This window comes from Malus domestica, chromosome 14 (assembly GCF_042453785.1).
Source record: "Malus domestica chromosome 14, GDT2T_hap1".
Lineage (NCBI taxonomy): Eukaryota > Viridiplantae > Streptophyta > Magnoliopsida > Rosales > Rosaceae > Malus > Malus domestica.
Genome location: NC_091674.1, coordinates 14,871,175 through 14,894,416, shown reverse-complemented (window position 1 = coordinate 14,894,416; position 23,242 = coordinate 14,871,175). Strand labels below are relative to the sequence as shown.

The 23,242-nt window shown below is 35.4% G+C and overlaps 1 protein-coding gene and 1 long non-coding RNA gene across 2 annotated transcripts; both read right to left on the bottom strand.

Annotated features, from left to right (window-relative positions):
* Window positions 1–11,455: 11,455 nt before the first annotated feature.
* LOC103415101 (melianol synthase CYP71BQ5-like) lies at window positions 11,456–14,051 on the bottom strand. The gene is made up of 2 exons (XM_017326767.3): window positions 13,058–14,051; window positions 11,456–12,225 (listed from the first exon to the last, which is right to left on the bottom strand). The coding sequence occupies exons 1-2, from the start codon at window positions 13,988–13,990 to the stop codon at window positions 11,584–11,586; spliced, it is 1,575 nt and encodes a 524-aa protein (XP_017182256.3). The 5' UTR covers window positions 13,991–14,051; the 3' UTR covers window positions 11,456–11,583.
* Window positions 14,052–14,520: 469 nt separating this feature from the next.
* Window positions 14,521–15,111, bottom strand: LOC103454730 (uncharacterized). Its single transcript, XR_011575237.1, has 2 exons — window positions 14,985–15,111; window positions 14,521–14,881 (listed from the first exon to the last, which is right to left on the bottom strand). It is a non-coding gene; the product is annotated as an uncharacterized lncRNA (long non-coding RNA).
* Window positions 15,112–23,242: the final 8,131 nt, after the last annotated feature.

The window sequence follows — 23,242 nt, the reverse complement described above, 5'->3', positions numbered from 1 at the left end:
ACCCAGAAAGCATTTGGCATAAAACAATTCACAAAAAAAAACCCAGAAAATGTTACTTTAGACCAATCAACCTTGGAGATGTCTCATAGAAAGTATTTTGCATAAAACCCAGAAAAAGTTTGGTATCTACAAAATCTCACAGAGAAGCAATACCCACCCTGGCAAAAAAGCAAACCCAAATTCCAGTCGAGTTGAGAGGCGATGAGGGAGGGAGTCGACGACGAACCATCGACGAGCAATTCCCACTCACAACGACAACGAACGGTGGATGGTGTGTGAATTATGGAAGGAGAGATCGAGAAACTGAGAAAGACCCATGTGAATTGTGATTTGTGATATGTGTGGAAAATGGGCGTGGACGGTGGAGATTTACTCAATAAAAAGTTTGAGTGTTGATACGGTCTAGGCCGGGGACACATGTCCTCAAATATTTAGACCCACCCCGCCCCGCCCCGTTTCGTGTATAAAATATATGGACCCACCCCTAACCCGCCTTGAATCTCTTAGACCCGCCCCAACCCGCGGGTTCATGGCCCGTTTGCCCACCCCTAAAGTATAGGAGTGACCTAACACTCCAAGCTCTCTGACCTCTAAATGCTACCCTAAAACTCCTCGTATCAACTAAAACCTGCACAATCACCCCGTACACCTGGGAATGGTGCACCAGGCAAACAACATCCAGATAAGCCGCAAAACTCGTGTGAGTGACAATAATTCGACATCCAAATAGCCATAACTCATACAATACACCGAAACGCAAGGCTAGAGAGACACAGTTTGGCCGAAGCCTAAAATTTCAAGTATCACAAATCAACGAAGTCAATGAATTCAAACCACTCAACAAAATCCAATAACATCAGGTGCCGGACAATTCAACGGAACCAAAATACAAAGCGGGATTCCAGACCACTTAATGAAATTGCATAATAAAAGGGATTTCGGACCACTCAACGAAATCTGAGTGGATACGATTTCGGACCACTCAACGGAATCGTGGAATACAAGGGATTTCAGACAACTTAACAAAATCCAAAACAGGATACGATTATGAACCACTCAATGAAATCCAAACGGAACAGGGAACTGGACTACTCAACGGAACCCCAGCAGAAGCCAACTCCGGACCACTCAATGGAACCAAGTAGAAGTCCAAGAAACATAGCTGACAATTGCTCAAAGAAACCAAATAAAGCACAATTTACTCAATTGACAAAGGCTTAAAGATTGAAACAAGGCACAAGCACTAAATTTAGAACAAATCAATGAAGTGAGAAATGAAACAATATCGAATCTACAAATTCTCATGACAATGTTGTTAACGGTCCACTATTAGCCCTCACATTTCACAATTATTTTCAATACACAAGTCAAATCACATTTAATAAGAATAGATCGATGGCTAAATATTCGTCGCCTAGAACAAATCACAAGTCTTGTTTCAGGATTCCATGGATAAAACACATAATTCACGTTGCACACATCCTCTAGGGCAATTTAGAAGGATTCAGAACGCATTGACCAAAAGTCAAATGTAGGTCAACCGTCAACGATGGGGTCCACAACCTTATGTAACTTAATTCGAAAGATCTATATATCGGATTTCTGATCCGTCATTTCCAAAGGTCTTCATTATGCTTCTAGAACAACATATTAAAATTTGATCACGATCCAATGGTCAGATTTTCGCCCATGACAATTTCAAGTGGCACTCAACAAGTCGATCACCTACGAAACTATGTTAAAACATCTGAATTTCACTAAATGAATGTCAAAGATAGATTCGAGACATCGAAAAACTTTAAGAGAGGTCCTGGGCCGAAACTCAAAAAAAGTCAATGGTCAACTCAACGAAATATTCCCCTAAGGCTAATAGAATATTCCATGTCATATTCCAATCTGGATTATGCAACTGGGTCGGGTAGGATGGATAGTGGGTCAGTCGATTTGGATTCAGCAAAGTTGGTTGGAAATTGGGTATTTTTTTAAATGTTCATATCTTCTTCAATTCTCAATCAAATTCGACCAATAATATACTAAAACGAAGCTAGAGAATAGTAGAACATGTTTATACTATTTGGAAGCCAAATGGTGACCAGAGGTGGCTGAAAAATAGCTTGAAAATAGGCCTGACAATTCCTGACACGACACAACACAAAATTAACAGGTGTTCAAGTCGACACAATAATGAATCAGGTCGTTATCGAGCAATCTGATAAGCACCTGTTAAGATAACGGCTTGGTTTGGGTATACACGTGGGTAACACAATACACGATAAGTAAAATATTGATTTTATTATTTTATAACCCTAAAAAATTACTATAATAATTATATATATATATATATATATTAATTTAACAATTTTATACCCCTAAAAACTATAATAATTATATATACATATATATTAAATTTAATTTAAAAAATTGGTGACCATTGGACTGGTTAAGATTTAATCTCAACCATCCACTATAAATTAGGCCTTTATTTCCCTCAAACCTCTTTCTGTCTCTCTCATTCTCGAATCATCTGCGAACTCAAACTGTAACCCACCTTTTCTGACGCCGCTCCTCCGTCTACCCTCTCCGACTCGAATCCGACCAGCCATAAGCAAGCCACACATAGAGAGAAGTAAGCATATTTTCTCCGACACAAAGCTGATGAGAATCAAGTCCCAAAATCAAGTTAAGGGTTTCTGATTTTCGATCGGTTTTTGTTATTTAGGGTTTAGGGTGAAATTGCATGTTGATTTCTGAGTACTTTGTCGAAATCTCCAAATAAAATTGGATGTTGGTTTTGATTTGATAGGGTTTCGGAATTGTGAGGGTTTGAGGTCATGTGGGTTTCGAATTAGGGTGGGTGCAACCGTGTTGGTTTATGTTTGTTTTCTGCAAGTCATATGCCTTGTTTTTTTACTTTTTTCTTTGGTAAATTTATTGTGGATTTCAGGGCAATATGAGTTCTCCACAGTGTTGGCTCCATGCTTCCATGTTCTAACTCCATGTGTGCTCCCTCCATGTACTAGCCCATAAGATTGTGAATGTGTGTGCAAGCTGTCAGTGCATGTGCTAGCTGAAAGTTCTTCAATTTCTGTTGTGTATAAATAAGGCTTCTTATAAGGCTTTAGATATTGAATTTGTATCCCATTTTCCCATGCCATCTGTTCTTTGTAAACTGTGTTAGATATATAAAAGTGTCCATTTGCACTGAAGCTTGTATATGTGAATTTGTGGATATGTGAATTGGATTTTGAAATTGAATTGGATATGTGAATTTGAAATGGATATAGATAGGTGAAATTGAATTGGATTGTGATTTATGGATATATAAAAATAAATTTGAATTGGATTGTGATTTATGGATATGTGAATTGGATTTTGGAATTGAATTGGATATGTGAATTTGAAATGGATATAAATAGGTGAAATTGAACTGGATATGTGAATTTGAAATGGATATGTGAATTTGAATGATATGGAATTGAAATGGATTTGTCAATTTGAATGGATATGGATATGTGAAATTGAAATTGAAATGGATATGGTATGAAATTGGTATGAGCAATATTTTACAAACCTTAGTGATGGAGGGTTAGTGGAAGTTACAATGGGAATACAACCTGATCATGGGAGTGAAAATACAGAAGATACAAATACAAGTCTGTAAAAGAAAAAGGCTAGAGTGATCAAATTAGGTAAGCGAACACTCAGGTCTTCTATTTGGAAAACTTTCAACAAATTGACTACTATTTTGAAGACGGTAAAAGCCATACTCAATGTAAAAATTGTAAGAAATTGGTAATAGATGATAGTCATCATGGGAAGGGTAATATGAATAGATATTTGAAAACATACCCTGGACGAACTAGTGGATTATTGTCGATGTCTGAATTCTGTTCCCAAAACTTTGATCATGTGGTATTCTGTGGCTTATTGGTAGAGGCCATCATCAAGCATAATCTTCCTTTTAGTTTTTTTTTTTTTAATATGAGGGAATTAAGGCTTTGTTTGTATATATATCTCCTGATATTAAGTTACCGTGTAGAAATACAATTAAAGTGTGTTGAGAATGTTCAAAAATGAAAAACAAGGGCTTTATAATTTGTTAGGCTCAGTTGAAGGTAGAATTTGTTTGACATCAGACTTATGGATCTCGCAATACACTGATGGGTATCTTGCTTTTACTGCTCACTTTGTAGACAAAGATTGGAAATTACATAAAAGAATTTTAAGTTTTTGTCACATGCCTCCTCCACATACTAGTGTTGCATTATCTGAGAAAATTAATGCATTGGTGACTGAGTGGGGGATTGGGAAGAAGTTATTTTCTATTACTTTGGATAATGTTTCTTCAAATATTTCTTTTGTTAGCATTTTGAAGAATCAATTGAATCATAGAATTTTTCTCGTGATGAATGGTTACTTCTTTCATGTGCGTTGTTGTACTCATGTTTTGAATTTGATAGTCCAGATAGACTTAAAGAAATTGATTCTTCAGTGATAAAGATTCGTGAATGCATCAAGTATATAAAAGGCTCTGAGGTTAGGAAACTAAAATTTTATGAATGTGTTAGACAAGTAAGGATATTGGATAGTAGGAGATATTTAGACAAGATGTCCCTACTAGATGGAACTCAACTTATATTATGCTAGATAGTGCAATTTTCTAATGATATGCTTTGATTCATTTAGGGTTGAGTGATTCCAATTTTAGTAATTGTCCTTCTTCTGAAGAATGGGACAAAATAATGAAGATTTCCAAATTTTGGGGGTACTTTTATGAGGTTACGTGCTTATTCTCAAGGACAAAGTACCCCACATCAAATTTGCTCTTTCCCTAAGGTGTTTGTAATTCAACTTCAAATTAAGGCAACCATGGATGACTCTGAAAGTTTCATCATGTACACGAAGTTTGAGAAGTATTGGTCAGAGTACAGTTTGATTTTGGCTATTGCAATCATCTTAAACCCTCGTTATAAATTGCATTTTGTGGATTGGGCTTACACAAAGCTTCATGGTGTGAATTTGGTCGAATTTACAAAGGTTAATAACAAAATGAATGTTCTTTTTGGTGTGTACTTGGAAAAACTTTCACATCTTGATAATTCAAATACTCCAGTGAATTTAGTGCCTAATCATCAAACAGAATCTGAAGATGCTCTTTTTGAGGTAACCTAAGTTTGTTTTTATTTACTTTATATATTTGTAGTAGTAGTACTATAAAAAGTATTGATATTATATTTGAAATTGACATGATGCATGATTCTTATTATGTTTTCGTTTTTATTTTTTATGATGTAGGATTTTGATAATAATTACGATGGTTCAAGTTCGATTGAAAAAAATGAATTGCAAAAGTATTTGGAGGATAAAAGAATAGATAGAAAAGTAGACATAGATGTTCTTTCTTGGTGGCAAATGGAGTGTTTTCCTTATCTGATACTTTCTCAGTTAGCACAAGATGTGTTAACAATTTCCATTTCAACTGTTGCATCAAAATCTACATTTAGTATTGAGGGTAGAGTACTAGATCAGTATCATAGTTCATTGTTACCAGAAACAATTCAAGCTTTGTTGTGCACATGAGATTGGCTATTTGGAAAAGGAGGTCATATATTTTTATATGGTATAGTACTATTGTTTTATTTATTTTCATAATTATTTTAGTAAACTTCTCATAATTTGAATGATTTTTAATGTTTGGTTTTTCTATACTTAGTTTATGCAGAATAAAGTTCTGACATGGAAAACCTTACTAAAAGCATCATCAACATAACTCTTGAAGGCAATAGATCAAGCCAAAATTCCAATACAATTTCCTCATGATGATCAATGAAAATTGAGGATTTTGTGAAAGGAATAACATGCAAGCTTTGAGTTTCATTGGCAAGGTTTAAACTTTTAAGAAAGGCCTCACAACCTTGAAAACAAAAACTCCTTCATTTTGCTTATCCTAACACATTTAATATTTTGTAATAGACTAGTAGTGTATGAATATTTTTTTATTTGGCTCTTATTTTCGAGTGTAAATGTAGTACTTAAACGACAAATGTGTTTAAATGTTTTGAAATAATATTTATGTGGCAATGTGTGGTATGTGCAAATTTAAGAAAAAATATATATTTTTCTTAACGGGTCACATAACGCCCTGCCCCTAAAATATTTATTTTCTGGAAATAATTCTGAGGATAGGCCCAAATTAAATTCTTGCTTACATTACTACCAATAATCACGATTCTTTATTGAATTTTCTTAATACCTCACAAAACTATAACCATAATTTACTTACCCAAAACATACGATTAAATTTGTATAATTTATCACTAACTTCTTCTCTTAAATCAAATTCCCAACTAAAGATTTAATCATGATTATTAAGGCTACATCTAACTCTTGTTAGACTGTCGACGTACCCTTTAGCGGGATCAAACCCTTCGTAGTTCATAATTCTGTTTAAAACCATTCTTATAGCTATTTTCGAAAATATTCTAGAAACAAAAAAATTCAACTAGCTTTCACAATCGAAACACATCAAATGGATACCAAATTATTATTTAGAATATCAAAATTTGCACAAAATGGCAGCATCGGCCCACTGGCCAAGCGCCTTCATGGGTGGCGGTTTTCGGTGAACGGAAACCCCAAATTCCGACAAACTCTAAAAAATACCAAATTTTACAAGCAAATAGAGTTCAATGAGAGGAACAACTTTTATACTTAGGATGAAGTCTAATTCGACCAGGAAACACCTCAAATCATACTCGAATAGTCGGAAACTCTTGATTTTAAGGGTTCTTGATTCAACTTCAAAACATCTCTGAAGCCTGAACCAATGCATGGACTTTGTTCCTAAGGTTGAGGGGAACCTATTGGTGGTGGTGGTTGACTGAGTTACCTTCAGATTTGATGGATTTCCATCCCGAATTTGATGTAGAAATGGTAGAGGAATAGTCAATATGAGGATTGGAAGTGGTGGTTCGGCTCAATTCGTTGGAAAAATGATAAATTTTGCCAGAGAAACCCTCCGGCTACAACCGGGTCACGGGTCGCATGGGTCAAGGGTTAATTATATGCTTTTCATTTCTCTCACTTCCCCTCAATTCTTCTGCTCCCCATTCGTTCAACCCCCTCTCATTTCCCTCATTTCTTTCCTTTTCCCTTCTTTTCTTTTCATCACAATCGTCCATCTTTCATTTCTCTTTTCTTTTCTTTCATCTTAGCCACACATGTGGCACCATCTGATTATTTGAGAAAATCTGTAGCCTTCTAGTGAGGCCCAAATTTACTAAAATATCCTTAAATTTAAATGTTAATAACTTATTTGTTATAACTCCGTTTCACGAACAATTTGCACCTACGCGCTCATGAGATCGAGCTCTATTCAAATATATAAATTGTGACCTCGAAGAGTCTACGGATTTTAAATTATTACTTTCCAAACTTCAAACTTCGTACCTCATTTAATTTAAAACTCAATTCAAATAAATTAATATAAATTCTCGAAAAATAATATAAAACCTCAATAATATCAATACGTAAATTATAATAATTTCTGGTAACAAAATTTTAAAATTCCTCATTTAAATTTTCATAACCATGAATTGATTTATTTTCGATTTTTTCTCCACATATTCATAATTATGAATATTCTATTCCATATATATAAATTTTCATGGTATTATAGGTCAAAATGGGTCTGGTCACTCTACCAGTTGGGTAAAGTGACCTGACCTATTAAAGACCCGTTAAGATAACAAGTGTGACACGACACAACCCGTTAAGATAACAGGTGTTATACGAAAACGACACAAACACGACAGACACAACCCATTTGCCAGGCCTACCTGAAAGGCGATTGGTCCGCTGAAAACTGGGAAAGTTCACCGAGAAACTAGAAAAACTTTAAACGTCTATAACTTTGTCATTTCTTAACTGAATTTAATGATCTTTACATGGAAATGAACCTAATAAGGAGGAGAATACATTCCTACCTATTTGGAGTGACGAATATGACCAAAGATGTCCTAAAATTGATAGGAAAGTCACGGCTCCAAAACGTATAATGGGAATTGTGTTTATGCACGGATTTTCAAGGAATAAATGTCATAATCAGATTCTTAGGGACGATAGAGAAGTGTGGGTAATGGTTTGGTTGACCAAATTGACCCAAACTTGGGAGGTGGAGGTGGTGTGGTGTTCACGTACAGAAGATAGAGCTCGAAGTGAGGTGGGAGAGAAGGGTCCCATGAGAAAAAAATGAGAGGGAGAGAGTTCCAAAAGATTAGGGACTCCTCCCTGGGTCCCATGTGGCACACTCCCATTTGCCCAAAAAGCAACATGTGTTGCAAATGTCAAATTACCAAAATACCCTCAATGTTCAAAGGTTCGTAAAATCTTTGTATAACTCCAAATTACATTACATTTTTGCATACGCATTTGTATCAACAAGCACTATCCAAATATGTCAAGACACGTGAAAAAATATGAAAGGATTAAATACAGCCTCGTAGAATCCCGTTTAGTCCATTAAGGGTGTTTTTGTTTTTTTACTTATCACAAATATTATATGCCGTAAATATAAATGTGTCGTAGCAACATACAATAACAGAATACATAATTTTAAACAGTGAAATCTGGAGACGACATTTCACCCATCAAGTCTTAATTTTAGAAAAGTCTTAGACATTCGTTAAGCTGATTGTTAAGTCAACTGTTAACTGATGATTTGGCACACCATGTGGACAATGACTGAACGCCACATGTCAATATGGGCCCACTTGGATATTAAATAATTAAAAAATTAAAAATTAAATAATTAAAAAACTAAAAAAGTTGAAAAATAAATCTTCCTCATCATTGCTGATTGTAGCATCTTCCCAAGCATATTCCTCATATTACACTCCCTTTTCACCTCTCCCTTGCTCCTCATATAGCACAAAACCAGCAACGATAGCGTATTTGTTGTTGGATCTGAATAGATTCTAGGTCGTCGATCGGAAGGTCCAGATTGAGGGTTTTGATGGTGGGTGGGTAGGCCGATTGTTGAACTAAAAGTTTTCAACAAAAGGCATCTGAGAGACTTTAAGGACGAAGACGGTGAAGGACTAGAAAGGAAGGGAGGTGAAGAGGGTGGAGGAGAGGGATGACTTAATGGCCATAAAGAGGTCGAGCTTGTGGATGTAGGAGTACGTCGATAGGGTGGGCTAGGTGAATTTAGGAGAAGAATGGGCGGCCCATTGGGGTTGAGCCACAGGGTACGTCATTGAAGGAATCTAGGGCTAAGGTAGGTGGCAGTGGCAATGTCTTACTTGTTCCCACCTCCGCCTTGTTTGACATTCTTGCAATTCGTAGGAACTGAAGCCTCAACGTCTCTCGAACTAAAGTCCAATTATTGGTAACCGCCTGAATCTCCTCAATAATCTCCAGCCTTGCTCTCAAATTTGTCGACTCACTTCCACTCGAGCTCCGACAAATCAATCACCGTGGCTCCATCTCTCCCATTCTCAACTCAACCAATTGGTACTCCTCTCTCGTTCTCAACTCAACCCAGTTACTACACCTCTCTGTCTTCGAAATCGTCGCAGTGAATGCCAGAAAGAAGGAAGAAAGAGAGGTTTTCTGTAAAAACCCAAGGAAAAGCCTACATCCCTATGGCCATTTTTTTTTCATTTTTAATTTTTAAAATTTTTTAGTATCCACATGGACCCATATTGACATGTGGCGCTCAATTATTGTCCATGTGGGCACCACGTCATCAGTTAACGACTAACTTAACAACCAGCTTAACAAATATATGAGATTGTTCCAAAATTAACACTTGAGGTATAACTCTGGGATGAAAAGACTTCATGTACTAAATGTTGGAAACCACAAAACTTTAAGGTAGTAAACTGAGATCAACCCTAAAATAAAATAAAGCAAAGTTGGCCCTTATCTAAAGTACATATTAATAGAACCCTCTTTGTCAACCAAAAGAATGTGAAAAGACTATTTAATCTTTTATCACAACAAAAAGGTTAAGGGCAATAATGTAATTTCACAAAACAAAATTTTGTTGTTTTTGGTTTACACCTCACCTATAGGTGATTTTAACATCTCTAATTTTTTTAAAATATTAAAAAATAAAAAATAGGGATACTTTGGATGCGGTCCCTAATCCTTAACATTCTTTGATTAAAACCTTAATACTATTCAAAGTTTGATCATAGTCTCTTGACTTTGTACACCTCATTATATTACAATTAATATTTATAATTTTATAGTTTTGACATTAATTGTTTGATATTTTATGAGATTTATAATCCTATAAATTTAAAATCCCTCATTATAATACTATTAGAAACGGTTACAATAAAAAGATTCGAACATTTTGATTGAATAAATGGATAAAAACTATGTAAAAATAAGAAATAATAAATGGCAAAAGAATGTATCCATAGTGTTAAAAAAATTGTTACATTTCACATATTACAAAGTGGTACATTAATAAAGAAGAATGGGTACATTATAAATAAATTAGGGTACAGATAAAAGATTAAAAAATTATGAGTACAAATGAATTTTTAAAAAATATAGGCGCTAAAAGAAATTAATACATGAGTACAAAATAAAACTAAAAAGAAAATACTACAAATTAAAAAAAAAATGTTGGAAATTAAAAGTGGGTACAAACTAAAAATATAAATATATGATACAAAGTTTAGGCATAAAACATGCGTATACCATATGTAATTTTTCTATCATTGATTAAATATACAATGTCATGTGACGGTATACACATGGGTACAAACACAAATAAAACTTTAAAAAATATAGGCACAAAAAGAAACTAATATATGGGTACAAATTAAAAATAGGTACAAACTAACAAAAAAAATATATGATAAAAAATTTAGCCATAAATATAAATATACTAATTTTAACATTTTTAACACTAAAGAAATATTTTTAAAAATAAAAATATTTTATTATTCAAATAATTAATGATGTTATTAATACCCAAGGATCTTGATCAAAAATTGAAAATGAATAAGATTTTAACCAATGGAGTAGTAAAAAGAAAGATGTGAACCTAATTTCTCCTAAAAAAACATCTCTAATTTCCTCTCTTCCTCTCTTCCTCTCTTCCTCAATTTTAAAAACAAAAATAAAAAATTTCACACTTTTGTGTATGGATCCATATTAATACAACAACTTTAACATTAATATTTCAAGATACAGCTTCCTTCATCACGTTTTTTTGAATCAAACTATCTTCTGGGGGCTTCGTCAAACCAAGTCTTTCCTCTAAGGCCATGACCTTTGGAAATTCGTTGACAATTCCTATCACCCACCCTTTGCCACCTTGCCCACCACCAACGATCCTAAAGAATCCTCCTTGCGCGGTGGATATTTGATCGACATGTTTGTCAATATATAATCAATACATCATTGATATTTAATTTTGAGAACTTCATTGATTTGTAACATGATCATTTAAGCCAATTTCCATAACTGTTATTCTGGACAACACAACATGACATGAAAACGCAAACACTTGTTAAGACTTAGTTATGGATTGTGTTTGCTAGTTCCAACAACGCATGCATTTCAATTCATTTCCGATGACGAAATGAAAGGAATGGCGATGAGATACAAATTATTCTTCTTCCTAATACTCAATCCGTTACATTCAGTCATGTCAAGCTCTTCTGATAACCTTGTCTCATTGCCACTGCCATTTGCATTGGGAAGTTTCCAGTTAAAGTGGTAGAGCAGATGAGAAAGCGCAAGTTCAATTCCTGCGGTTGCGAATGATATGCCTGGACAGATTCTCCTGCCACCCCCAAATGGAAGCAATTCGAAGTTGGACCCTCGAAAATCAACGGAAGAGCCTTGGAATCTCTCCGGCAGAAAACAATCAGCATCCTCCCAATACTTGGAGTCTCTCCCAATTCCCCAAGCATTGATGAAGACTGTCGCATCAGTTGGTATATCATACCCGCCAATAGTGCATTTTTGGCTTGCTTGTCTTGGGATGAAAGGAGGAGGGTGTAATCGTAGAGTTTCTCTTATGACCAACTTCAGGTAGTCGAGTTTCTTAATGTCTGCCTCTTCAATCTTCCCCTTTCCTCCGACAAGTTGGCGTACTTCGGCCTGTGCTTGTTTCATTGCTATTGGACTTCTCAGAAGTTCAGCCATTGCCCATTCTATCGCAGTTGCTGAACTCTCACTTCCAGCAGAAAACAAGTCCTATATATAAAGGGAAAAAAAAAAGTACTTAATTTGTTCACTTAATGCGCTTTTAAACTAACTTAATCAACAGATCAATTTTAATCAAGAAAGAAAGAACATAAGTTTTGAACATTAGTCTTACAAAAGATTAGAATTAAAAAAATAAAAAAAATAAAAAAATAAAAACTTGATGCTAGACTATTCAATTTAATTCCTTAAAGTCTACTTTTATTAAAATTTATATTCTATTTTTATTATTTAATATGTATTTATATTTAATGTCTCCACATTAAAATTTTAATTTTATTAATATGCACATATTAGTTCTTCTTTCAATTATAAATGAACATAAATGAGAAAATATTTTAAAAAAAATAGTAACACATAAATATATAAATACATAAATGTACCGAAATGTTTGTACTGACGACATATATTATAATGAACCTAAATGTATGTACCGAAATGTATTATATTGAATTAATGTATCTATATATTTGTATCGATGGATATACCGAAATATATCAAATCCATTAATGTACCTATATGAAGATTATAAAAATTGTATCTGAATATATTATATAAAAAAATTAGTTTACCTAAATGTAGACATCATAATTTATTATGATGAATGAAATAAAAATGAAAATGAAATGTAATTAATACATTAAAAATAGGAAGGAAAAAAAAGAAATAAAACATCAAAATATAATTAATAAATGAGATGATTAAATGTATGAGGGGCTAAAATTAGATTTTAATCTTACACAAGGTTATAGTCTAAAACTCATCTTTTTTTAAGAATTAAAATGAAGTTTGATGTATGTATGAAATGGTGCTGATTAATTACCAGGGTGACAGCTTTGATTTGGGTGGTTGTGAGATCAAACTGGAGCTCACCAGACTCCTGGAGCCGCAGTAGCACATCAACTATATCTTCCTGATGGTCATCTCCAGCAGCTGATTCCTCATTCCTTTTCACTCTATGGTCGCTGATGATTTCATCAAGGATCTTGTCCATTTTCTGGTGTACTTTCTCAACGGCAGGCTTCAAATTTATGACATAACGGAGGAATTTGAGTGAAGGGAAAAAATCCGGCACATCAAATTCTGCTCCAAGCCTAATTGTATCCTTGAGCAGTGATAAAAATTCTTGCTGATACTTGCACTTCTTTCCCAAGGCCGCACGGGCAATAATGATGTTTACCATGGAGAAGATCATTTCACTGAGATTGAACGGGTGACCCTCTGATAAGGAAATTGATTGAACAAGATTCGATGCCTCTTCTAGTCTTATTGATGTAAATGACTCTACGCGTTTTGCACTTAGGAGCTCCAGCACACAAATCTTTCGCATTTGTCTCCAAAAATCGTTAAAAGGAGAAAATATGAGACTTGAACAATTATAGCTCACGATTTCAGCAGCAAGAAACGTTGGCCGTTGTGAGAAAGCAACATCATGCGTCTTTAACACCTCTTGAACAAATTCCGGCGATGAAATGACTATGGCCGAGAGTTGTCCCAGTTTTAGGTGCATGATAGGGCCATACTTGTTGGCTAAGTCTGCCATGCAGCGATGGGGTAAAGAGCTGGCAGCCATTTGGTGCAGGTTTCCGATGAGAGGCAGCTTCCATGGTCCGGGGGGTAGCCTAACAGTTGTACTGGTAGTGTGCATCTTCCAGTATATAACAAGGATAACTGGGGCGACCAGACAAGTAAATATTACAGCAAGGAAAGAAATTTGGATCTCGAGCATTAGCGACATTAGAGAAGCTCTTACCATTTTGATTGAGAAGAAGAGGTATAACGACTGTGCCTAGCTTGATCGAGAAATTTGACTTTTATACTAGTAATTATCGGGAATAGACGAAAAACAATTCATTTGAGAGCTTAGAGATTCCAATCAAGCATGTGGTCAATGCACTGATTGTTGCTTATGGGATTTACTTAATCTACTTGTTGTATGAATTCAACTATAAGGTAATGCAACTTGACGATTAAATCAATACAACAGATTCAACTATAAGGTAATGCAACTTGACTATTAAATCAATGCAACAGACTATCTTTATTTAATTCAAGATTTCTTGTGAGGAATCTAGGGAGAACCAAATCAATATTGCAACAGAAAATCTTTATCACGTGAAATGTAATTTTAATATAGGAATAGTAATGTTACAGGAGAGAATCAAACATAGAAATCACTAGAAAACTTTGTCCGAGCGTTGCTGCGGGATTAATAATTGCACCAGACACTGGGCTCAAAACATGTAAAAATAGTGTAACAGCATTAAAATTATTTACAATCAAAAGGATCGAAAATTTTAATACATAAAATGTTTAGTTTATGCAATCTATAGGGTAAAAGATTGCAAAATGTTTGGTAATCTACATACAAAAAATATTACAGTCATCCATTGTGCTGCACCAAAGCACTTAGATACTAAAGATTGTATGGTGATGGACTATTTACATGCAAAAAATATTATGCTCCCTAGGTTAGACAGAATTATTTACATACCAAAAAATATTGTGCTGTCTAGATTAGAGAGAGCTATTTACATGGCCAAAAATATTAGAGATGTTTGATACATATATTGAGAAAGGACTGTAAATTTGATGCCTCGAACAACTGACGTTTTGGTCAAGTATTTTTCACCACTGGGAAAGCAACCTAGGCAAAGAAAAATGGAAAGTAAACATTTAGATCACTGTGGCAAATTTATTTTTGAATAAATTTACACCGAAAGAAAAAAACAAGGATAAATAATATTTACCTAGTCTTTTTTTAAAGCAAGAGGACCTGTCTTTGTACCAATGGGTGATGATTTTTTTTTTCAACAATTTGATTGGAACTTCATCAAAGTCTTTTGGATTTTCTTCTGAATTTTCTTCCACGTCACTAATTTAAATGCAAAAGCAAGATAAACAAAAATGAATGCATGATAGAATTGAATATCAAAGTGCACAATGAACAAGACTAACAAATAATAAGAATATTATTAAACAAACTGAGAATGCCGAAACAGCTACAAAACCTTAAGAGACTACATTGTGGCTAACTTGTTATTCTATAGAGTTACAAAGTACCATATATATATAAAACTAACCTAACCCTAATAGGCAAGGAAACGAAACCCTAATACTAACGGGCTAAGCCCAAAATACCAAACATTAAAATAAATCTAAATAATAATATTTTCCAACACCCCCGTCAAACTCATGGCGGTACACGACATAGGTTTGCCAAAGTAGATGTGGATGCAAGACTCCAAATTCCAGTGTCAATGCCGATGCCGATGCCGCTGCCGATGTCGATGCTAATACCAATACCAACTTCCAAACAAACAATAAAAAAAAAAAATTCCAACCAAACAGACCATATTTCTTTCTACCCGTGTAGGCCTTCAAACAAAAAACCAACGTTTTTTGTCTTTATTCTTTTCTACCTTTTTTTTCTCCTTTTTTTTTCCTATTCTTTTTTCCTTCAAACATCACGTCTTCTTTCTTTTTTTTTCTTTTTTTCTTATTCCTTTTTCTCTGCCCTTCTTCAATTCATGCAAAAACAGCACATGTGCAGATACGAAACAGATGCAGGTTTACAGGACTTCAAGGGAAAACGTGAAACAACACGAGTGGTGATGCAGATTAGGTACGGATGCAATTTCGAACGGTAGCAGAGGACGATGACATGACGAAGCAAACTGATTCTTTTTTTTTTTTTTTCAAAACTAATATCAAACAAACAACATGGATACCTATCAAGAACAGATTAAATCCCGAAAGATCAAACCTTCTCTGATACCAAGTTGAATATCAGAGTGCGCAATGAACAAGACTAACAAATAATAAGAATATTATTAAACAAACTGAGAATGCCGAAACAGCTACAAAACCTTAAGAGACTACATTGTCGCTAACTTGTTATTCTATAGAGTTACAAAGTACCATATATATAGAAAACTAACCTAACCCTAATAGGCAAAGAAACGAAACCCTAATACTAACGGGGCTAAGCCCAAAATACCAAACATTAAAATAAATCTAAATAATAATATTTTCCAACAGATAGTTAAAAACCTAAACAAAATTGTTTGGTAAGTTATAGCCTTTGTTCACTACTGCTAAAAAGAGACCTTCTGACTGATTTCCTATTTCATTTATGCGATTGGGCAGTTGTTTCAGGTGTGGAAGTCGAAGATGAAACCGTTGTTGAAAACACTGTAATTTCTGTTAGCATGGCCTACGGAGTTGTTGGTTGCATGGTTGTGTGTTCAGGACTAAGCATGATGGGATAAAATGTGCTTACACATAGTAATTTTAAGTTGAATAACATATAGGTGAATATGATTTTATCCAACTGTTTTAAACACCTAAAATTACTTTACATAACCATAAAAATATGATGTGCAGACAAACATGGTAAAAAATTGGAAAACAGGTTGAGTTCATGTATTTTCAAAGGGAGTAGATGATTAACTTTTTAATTTTTTTTAAGGGTTTACAATTTTGGACAATATTTTAAAAAGTTTGAATGTTTTATACCAATTTGTTAAACGTGCAATATTATCTATATTAAATCAGCAAACAAATACGTGATCGACCATATTGTTAGAAGTTGCTAAAAAAAAAAAAAAAAGTAAAATAGACATAGCAAATTTTTTAAATGATAAATAACAAAACTAAACTATAGCATTTTAGATATTACCAAGCAGTCGGAATTGGCTTCCATGTTTTTGACAAACCAATTGCCCAATTGTCAGATCCTTCTGCATTTGTTTGGCACAATTTGGGCAAGTGCTATACCACCAATTATAGCGTGTGTCAAAACGCTTTACAGACGCTTTGCACAAAAATGTATCGTCCTGTAACATATTTTAACAAAGATTTGTATAAAGATAATTGAAAATATATATAGTTTTAAGCAAAGATATAAAAATGTAGTTATAGATTTTTTTTTAAAAAGATAAAGAGATGTAATAGTTTTTATACCTTGTGTAAATTTGGATCTAGAAAAGCTAATTCCTCGATGGTTACTTTCTTGGCAGCCTGCAAGACTTCAGCTTCATTGGCCTGTTTTGAAGAGGGTGGCAATTTTTTTATAGCCTATGTGCAATTGACAAACCTGCAAGATTTAAAATGTAATATTATTTGGGGTAAATTACATAATAGCCCATCAGGTTTGAGATTTATTGCAATCTTATACAACATTTTTAAAACATTTCATTTTCATACCTCAAGTACTATTTTATTTCAATTTCATACAACCATTACATTTTCCATCCATGGATCTGTTAAATGCTGACGTGGTTGCCACATATATGCCACGTGACTGCCAAATGTCTGTCACGTGGCAAATAAAATAATTTTTTAATTTTTTTTAAAAAAACCTGTCTGCCACTTTTTTTTTTCTTTCTTCTTCTTCTTCTTCTTCTTCTTCTTCTTCTTCCTCCTCCTCCTCCTCCTCATTCTCTTCTTCTTCTTCCTCCTTCTTCTTCTGGGTTGCAGGGGTTCGATCAATTTTTTTTCTTCTTCTTCTTCCTCCTCCTCCTCTTTCTTTTTCTCTTCTTCTTCTTCTTCCTCCTTCTGGTTCGGTCCCTTCTTTTTTATTTTTTTTTCTTCTTCTTCTTCTTCCTCCTCCTCTTTCTTCTTCTCTTCCTCCTCTTTCTTCTTCTCTTCTGGGTTCGGTCCCTTTCTTTTTTGTTTTTTTTTTCTTCTTCTTCTTCTTCCTCCTCATCCTCTTTCTTCTTCTCTTCTTCTTCTTCCTTCTTCTTCTTCTGAGTTCGGTCCCTTTCTTCTTTTTTTCTTTTTCTTCTTCTTCTTCCTCCTCCTCCTCCTCTTTCTTCTTCTCTTCTTCTTCTTCCTCCTTCTTCTTCTGGGTTGCAGGGGTTCGGTCCTTTTTTTTTTCTTCTTCCAATTTTAGGTTTTTTTAAAAAAAAAAATTTATTTTATTTGCCACGTGGCAGACATTTGGCAGCCACATGACATATATGTGGCAGCCACGCCAGCATTTAACAGATCCATGGATGGAAAATGTAACGGTTGTATGAAATTGAAATAAAATAGTACTTGAGGTATGAAAGTGAAATGTTTTAAAGATGTTGTATAAGATTGCAAATAGACCTCAAACCTGAGGGGCAACCATGTAATTTACCCTATTATTTGAGTTCTTTGATGAAAAAAAACATGCCTTTTGTTTATACCATACTTAGGGCCTCCGTATTTAGATCTCGTATAAATACTCGAGGGACTCAAATATAATTATATAATAAAGGAAGGGGCAAATATGTAATAAGTGAGGAGCCCTTATTCTATAAAAAGGACTCCTCACCCTCACAATTGGGGGAGGCCAATCCTAAGGCCTGACTCTCACCCTCTCAAAGCCTCACTCTCATATTCAGAGCTCTCTCTCCCTCAGATATACAATATCAATGTGAACGTAGCCCAAACCTTGGGATGAACCACGATACATCTTGTGTTATTTACTTTCTTGCAAATTCACGGTCGGATTTACGTTGTTCCAAGACCCCTCCGGTTTTGTGCATCAACATTTGGCGCCGTCTGTTATTTACATTATGTACCATATATTGGGCCTCATAAAAAAAATACTTGGGGGACTTAACCCATTATTTATGTATTAAGGAGCGAGCCCTTATTCTATAAAAGGGACTCCCTCACTTTCATTAAAAGAGCACCTATTATTCATGTACTGAGGAGCGAGCCCTTATTTTATAAAAGAGACTCCCTCACCTTCATTAGAGAGCATCGCTGCCAGCTGAGCAACCGCCTCGCCGCGAGCATCACTCCTAACCAATTATTCACGTACTGAGGAGAGAGCCCTTATTTTATAAAAGGGACTCCCTCACCTTCATTAGAGAGCATCACGGCCAGTTGAGCAACCGTCTCGTCGCAAGCATCAACTCCAGCCCATCATTTATGTATTGAAGAGCCGAGCCCTTATTTTATAAAAGGGACTCCCTCACCTCCAACTCCACAAGTCGAGCCAACCAAGGCAACATAAGCCATAAGCCGAGCAGCCTCGCAACATGTGCTACTTCTAGTTGAGCATCATTTCACATTGAGCACCACCTCATATCAAGTATCAGTTCTAGAAGACATCCAGTTACTTCGGCCCACACATGGACTGAATTTCAAGTCTCCAACCAAAAGACTCTATTGACTGAAGACTTGGGGGACTACTGTTTATACCATACTTAGGGCCTCCATATTTAGACCTCGTATAAATACTCGAGGGACTCAAATGTAATTATGTAATAAAGGAAGGGGCAAATATGTAATAAGTGAGGAACCCTTATTCTATAAAAGGCACTCCTCACCCTCACAATTGGGGGAGGCCAATCCTGAGGCCTGACTCTCACCCTCTCAAAGCCTCACTCTCATATTCAGAGCTCTCTCTCCCTCAGAAATACAATATCAGTGTGGACGTAGCCCAAACCTTGGGGTGAATCACGATAAATCTTGTATTATTTACTTTCTTGCAAATTCACGGTCGGATTTACGTTGTTCTAAGACCCCTCCGGTTTTGTGCATCAACACCTTTTATTACAAAAATAATGAATAAGTTTTTACTTTACGTTAAAAATTGTAAATCCACTCACACTGATTTGTAAGCATTCATTCTACAATGTCTGGATCAATGAAGAAGAGTGAAGAATACTGTTCAAGACAATGTTATCTACACTTTGAAAAAATAATGTAAAAAGCAAGAAGAAAATATTAACAGACACTTTAAACACGTTTATATAACTTTAAAACGAAATAAAAATTGTCTCACAAAAGTTAACGCCTGTCTAAATAATTATAACATGCTGGGCAACAACTGATTAGATCAGCTGCATTTCCATTTGTATTTACAGCTGCACAGAAAGTTAACTAAACCAAGAAAATGATTAACTATAGTTAATAAGCACCTATACATTGTAATATTTCTATGTCAATTACTCACAGACAAAGAAATTAATAAGGATAAAACTGTTAAAAGCAGAGTTAGTTAGAAATTGTTATAAGGTGGTTATGGCAGTTTGTAGTTAGTGAATGATTGTTTGGGTATTTTGTAATTAGTTGGTTAGCTAAGACTAGTGAATCACTAGTGTATATATGTGTGTATACCATTGTATAATTTTATGAAGAAATGAAAGATAACATTTCTAATATGGTATCAATCGCCTAAAAGTCTCACAACATTTTCGATCCTAATTTTCCCGCTTCTCTCTCTTCACTCTCTGCATCATCTCCTAGGGTTTTGCTTCTCTCTCTTCTTCTCCGATCAATCGATCGCTTCAACGCTCTTGATTGTGATCTCTGCTTCTTCTTCAAGCTATGGCAAACTCTGCAGCTCAGTCTTCCGCTTCAGATTCTCTTATTCATCCAATTCCTGCTGCCATTCTAACCCTAATTCTATGATTACAATCCAAAAAATTGGATCCATGGTTCCAATCAAGCTTACAACGACGAACTACCTGACCTGGAGGGCCTTATTTGCTTCGATTTTTTGCTGGTACAATCTTACCGAATTCATTGACGGCACGATGGCTGCTCCGTCGAAATTCTTTCTTGATGCATCTGGAAATCGCACTGCCACTCTGAATCCCCAATATGTTGCATGGTATGAGAATGATCAAAACATCTTGATCTGGATCAACTCTACGCTCTCGGATGCTCTCATTCCCTACATTGTTGGTGTTAATTCGGCCCTGGAGCTATGGTCCAAATTGGAATCGCATCTAGCCACTGCATCGCAATCCCACATCCATGAGCTTCGCTCTCGTCTTTGCAATATCACGAAGGGCGATTCTACAGCTGCAATCTATCTCTAACAAATTGAAGAAATTGCTGATGCCCTAGCCAATGTCGGTGCTCCAATTGAAGACTCTGAGCTTATATCTGTAATTCTTCATGGTCTGCCTTCTAAGTATGAATCTTTCATTGATGTTGTTCAATTTCGACTTTGTTCCACCACCGTTGATAAACTCCATGGCCTTCTCTTGAGTAAGGAATTGCAATTAAATGCTCGCAAGCCAGCATCTTTGTCAACATCGATTCAAGCTTTTAATACCTCTGATGGTCTTCTTCCCACACCAACTAGTGATTTTGGTTCTCAGGCATTCTTTACTCAGAATGGTTCCACTTCGAATCGTGGCAACTTCTTTAATTCTCGACACTTCCACAATCGAGGCACTCAGCGGAATTTCCAAGGCTCTCAGAGTCATCCAAGGTTCAATCGTGGAAATCAAGGTAATCACCAGTATAATCATGGAAATCAAGGTTCTCGTTCCTACTACAACAACTCCAACATAAAGCTATCTTGCCAAATTTGCCGTCAGATGGATCATGAAGCTGCAGAGTGTCCTTACCGCATGAATCCTCATTATGGTGCCAAGATTTCTCCGACTGCATACAATGCAACTACTTCTCCTACATGGTTGCTTGATTCTGGTGCTAGCTCGCACATGACCAACTCTTACACTCATTTGCAAAATCATGAGCCTTACAATAGACCTGAACAAGTTTATGTTGGTGATGGCAAAGGTTTGCCCATCCTTAACTCTGGATCTTCTAATATTAACACTGATTCTCATTGTTTTGCTATCAAGAATGTTCTGCATGTTCCTCATCTTAAGCAAGATTTGATTTTTGCAAATCGATTTATACTTGATAATTGGTGTTCAATTCATTTGTATCCTTTTCACTTCCTTGTGAATGATCTTTCTTTGGAGAAAACGCTATTTAAGGGTCCTATGAGAGATGGATTCTATCTGTTTCATGCATCTTCTATTGTTGGTAATAAACAAGCTTTTGCAGCACATGCTAAAGCTTCACAACATACATGGCATCAAAGATTGGGTCACCCTAGCTTCAAGATACTAAATAAGCTTGCTTCTAAGTCCTGTATTTCTCTTTCTAGTGCCTTAAATAAAACTATCTGTTCTAGTTGTGCTCTTGGCAAGTCTTCAAAATTTCCTTTTGCTTTTGTTTCCTGTACCTCCAGTAAACCTCTGGAATTGTTGCACATTGATGTATAAGGTCCAACACCTATTCTTTCTATTAATGGACATCGCTATTACATCATTTTTGTTGATGATTATACCAAATATACTTGGTTCTTTCCTCTTGCATCCAAGTTTGGTGTCTTTGACACATTTGTCAAATTTAAATCTCTAGTGGAAAATCTACTCAGTTCTAAAATAGTCACTATAATATCTGATTCTGGTGGAGAGTTTCTTAGTCTCAAGTTCATCAATTATCTGCAATTGCATGGCATTTCACATCAATTGAGTTGCCTTCACATGCCTGAACAGAATGGCTATGCTGAACGCAAGCATAAACATCTAGTTGAAACTACTAGAACTCTTCTAGTAGCCTCTCAAGTTCCTAAGCTCTATTGGGATGATGCATTTGCCACGACCATCAATTTGATTAATAGAATGCCAACAGTTACCAAACCTTCTCCTTGGGAATTACTATTTCACAAAACTCCAGATTACACATCTCTGAAAGTATTTGGCTACAGATGTTTTCCATGGTTGAAACCTTACACATCATCTAAACTTGATCCAAAAAGAAAAGTATGTGTCTTCTTGGGTTACAGTTTGAATCACAAGGGTTATATGTGTCTCAATTTTCATCCTGGCAGAGTATATCTTTCCCGACATGTTATTTTTTATGAAGTCAGTTTTCTCTTTGCTCAACAGGTCTTATCGCAGCATCTCTAATCAAGTTCTAGTTCTTCAGTACTGCAGCATCACCACACCATTCCCATAACCTTAACTTTTCCCACTATACCTCCACCACTACCACCTACTTCCCTTACTATACCTAGTCCCCTTACTGCACCTCCTTCTTCTCCCTCACCTTCTAATCCCATTTCTAATCCCATGTCTGCCCCTAATACACTTGCCACACCTTCCATACCTCAAAATACTCATGCCATGCAAACTAGTTCAAAATTTGGTATTGTGAAACCAAAGGCTCTTTTAGCAACTAAACATCCTATTTCCTCTGCGATATCATTGGA

Excerpts from the sequence above, each read along its gene's own strand:
- LOC103415101 (XM_017326767.3), bottom strand. The coding sequence starts at position 13,990 with ATGGTAAGAGCTTCTCTAATGTCGCTAATGCTCGAGATCCAAATTTCT. Across the intron at positions 12,226-13,057 it reads AAATCAAAGCTGTCACCCTG|GACTTGTTTTCTGCTGGAAG; the intron begins GTAATTAATCAG and ends CTTTATATATAG.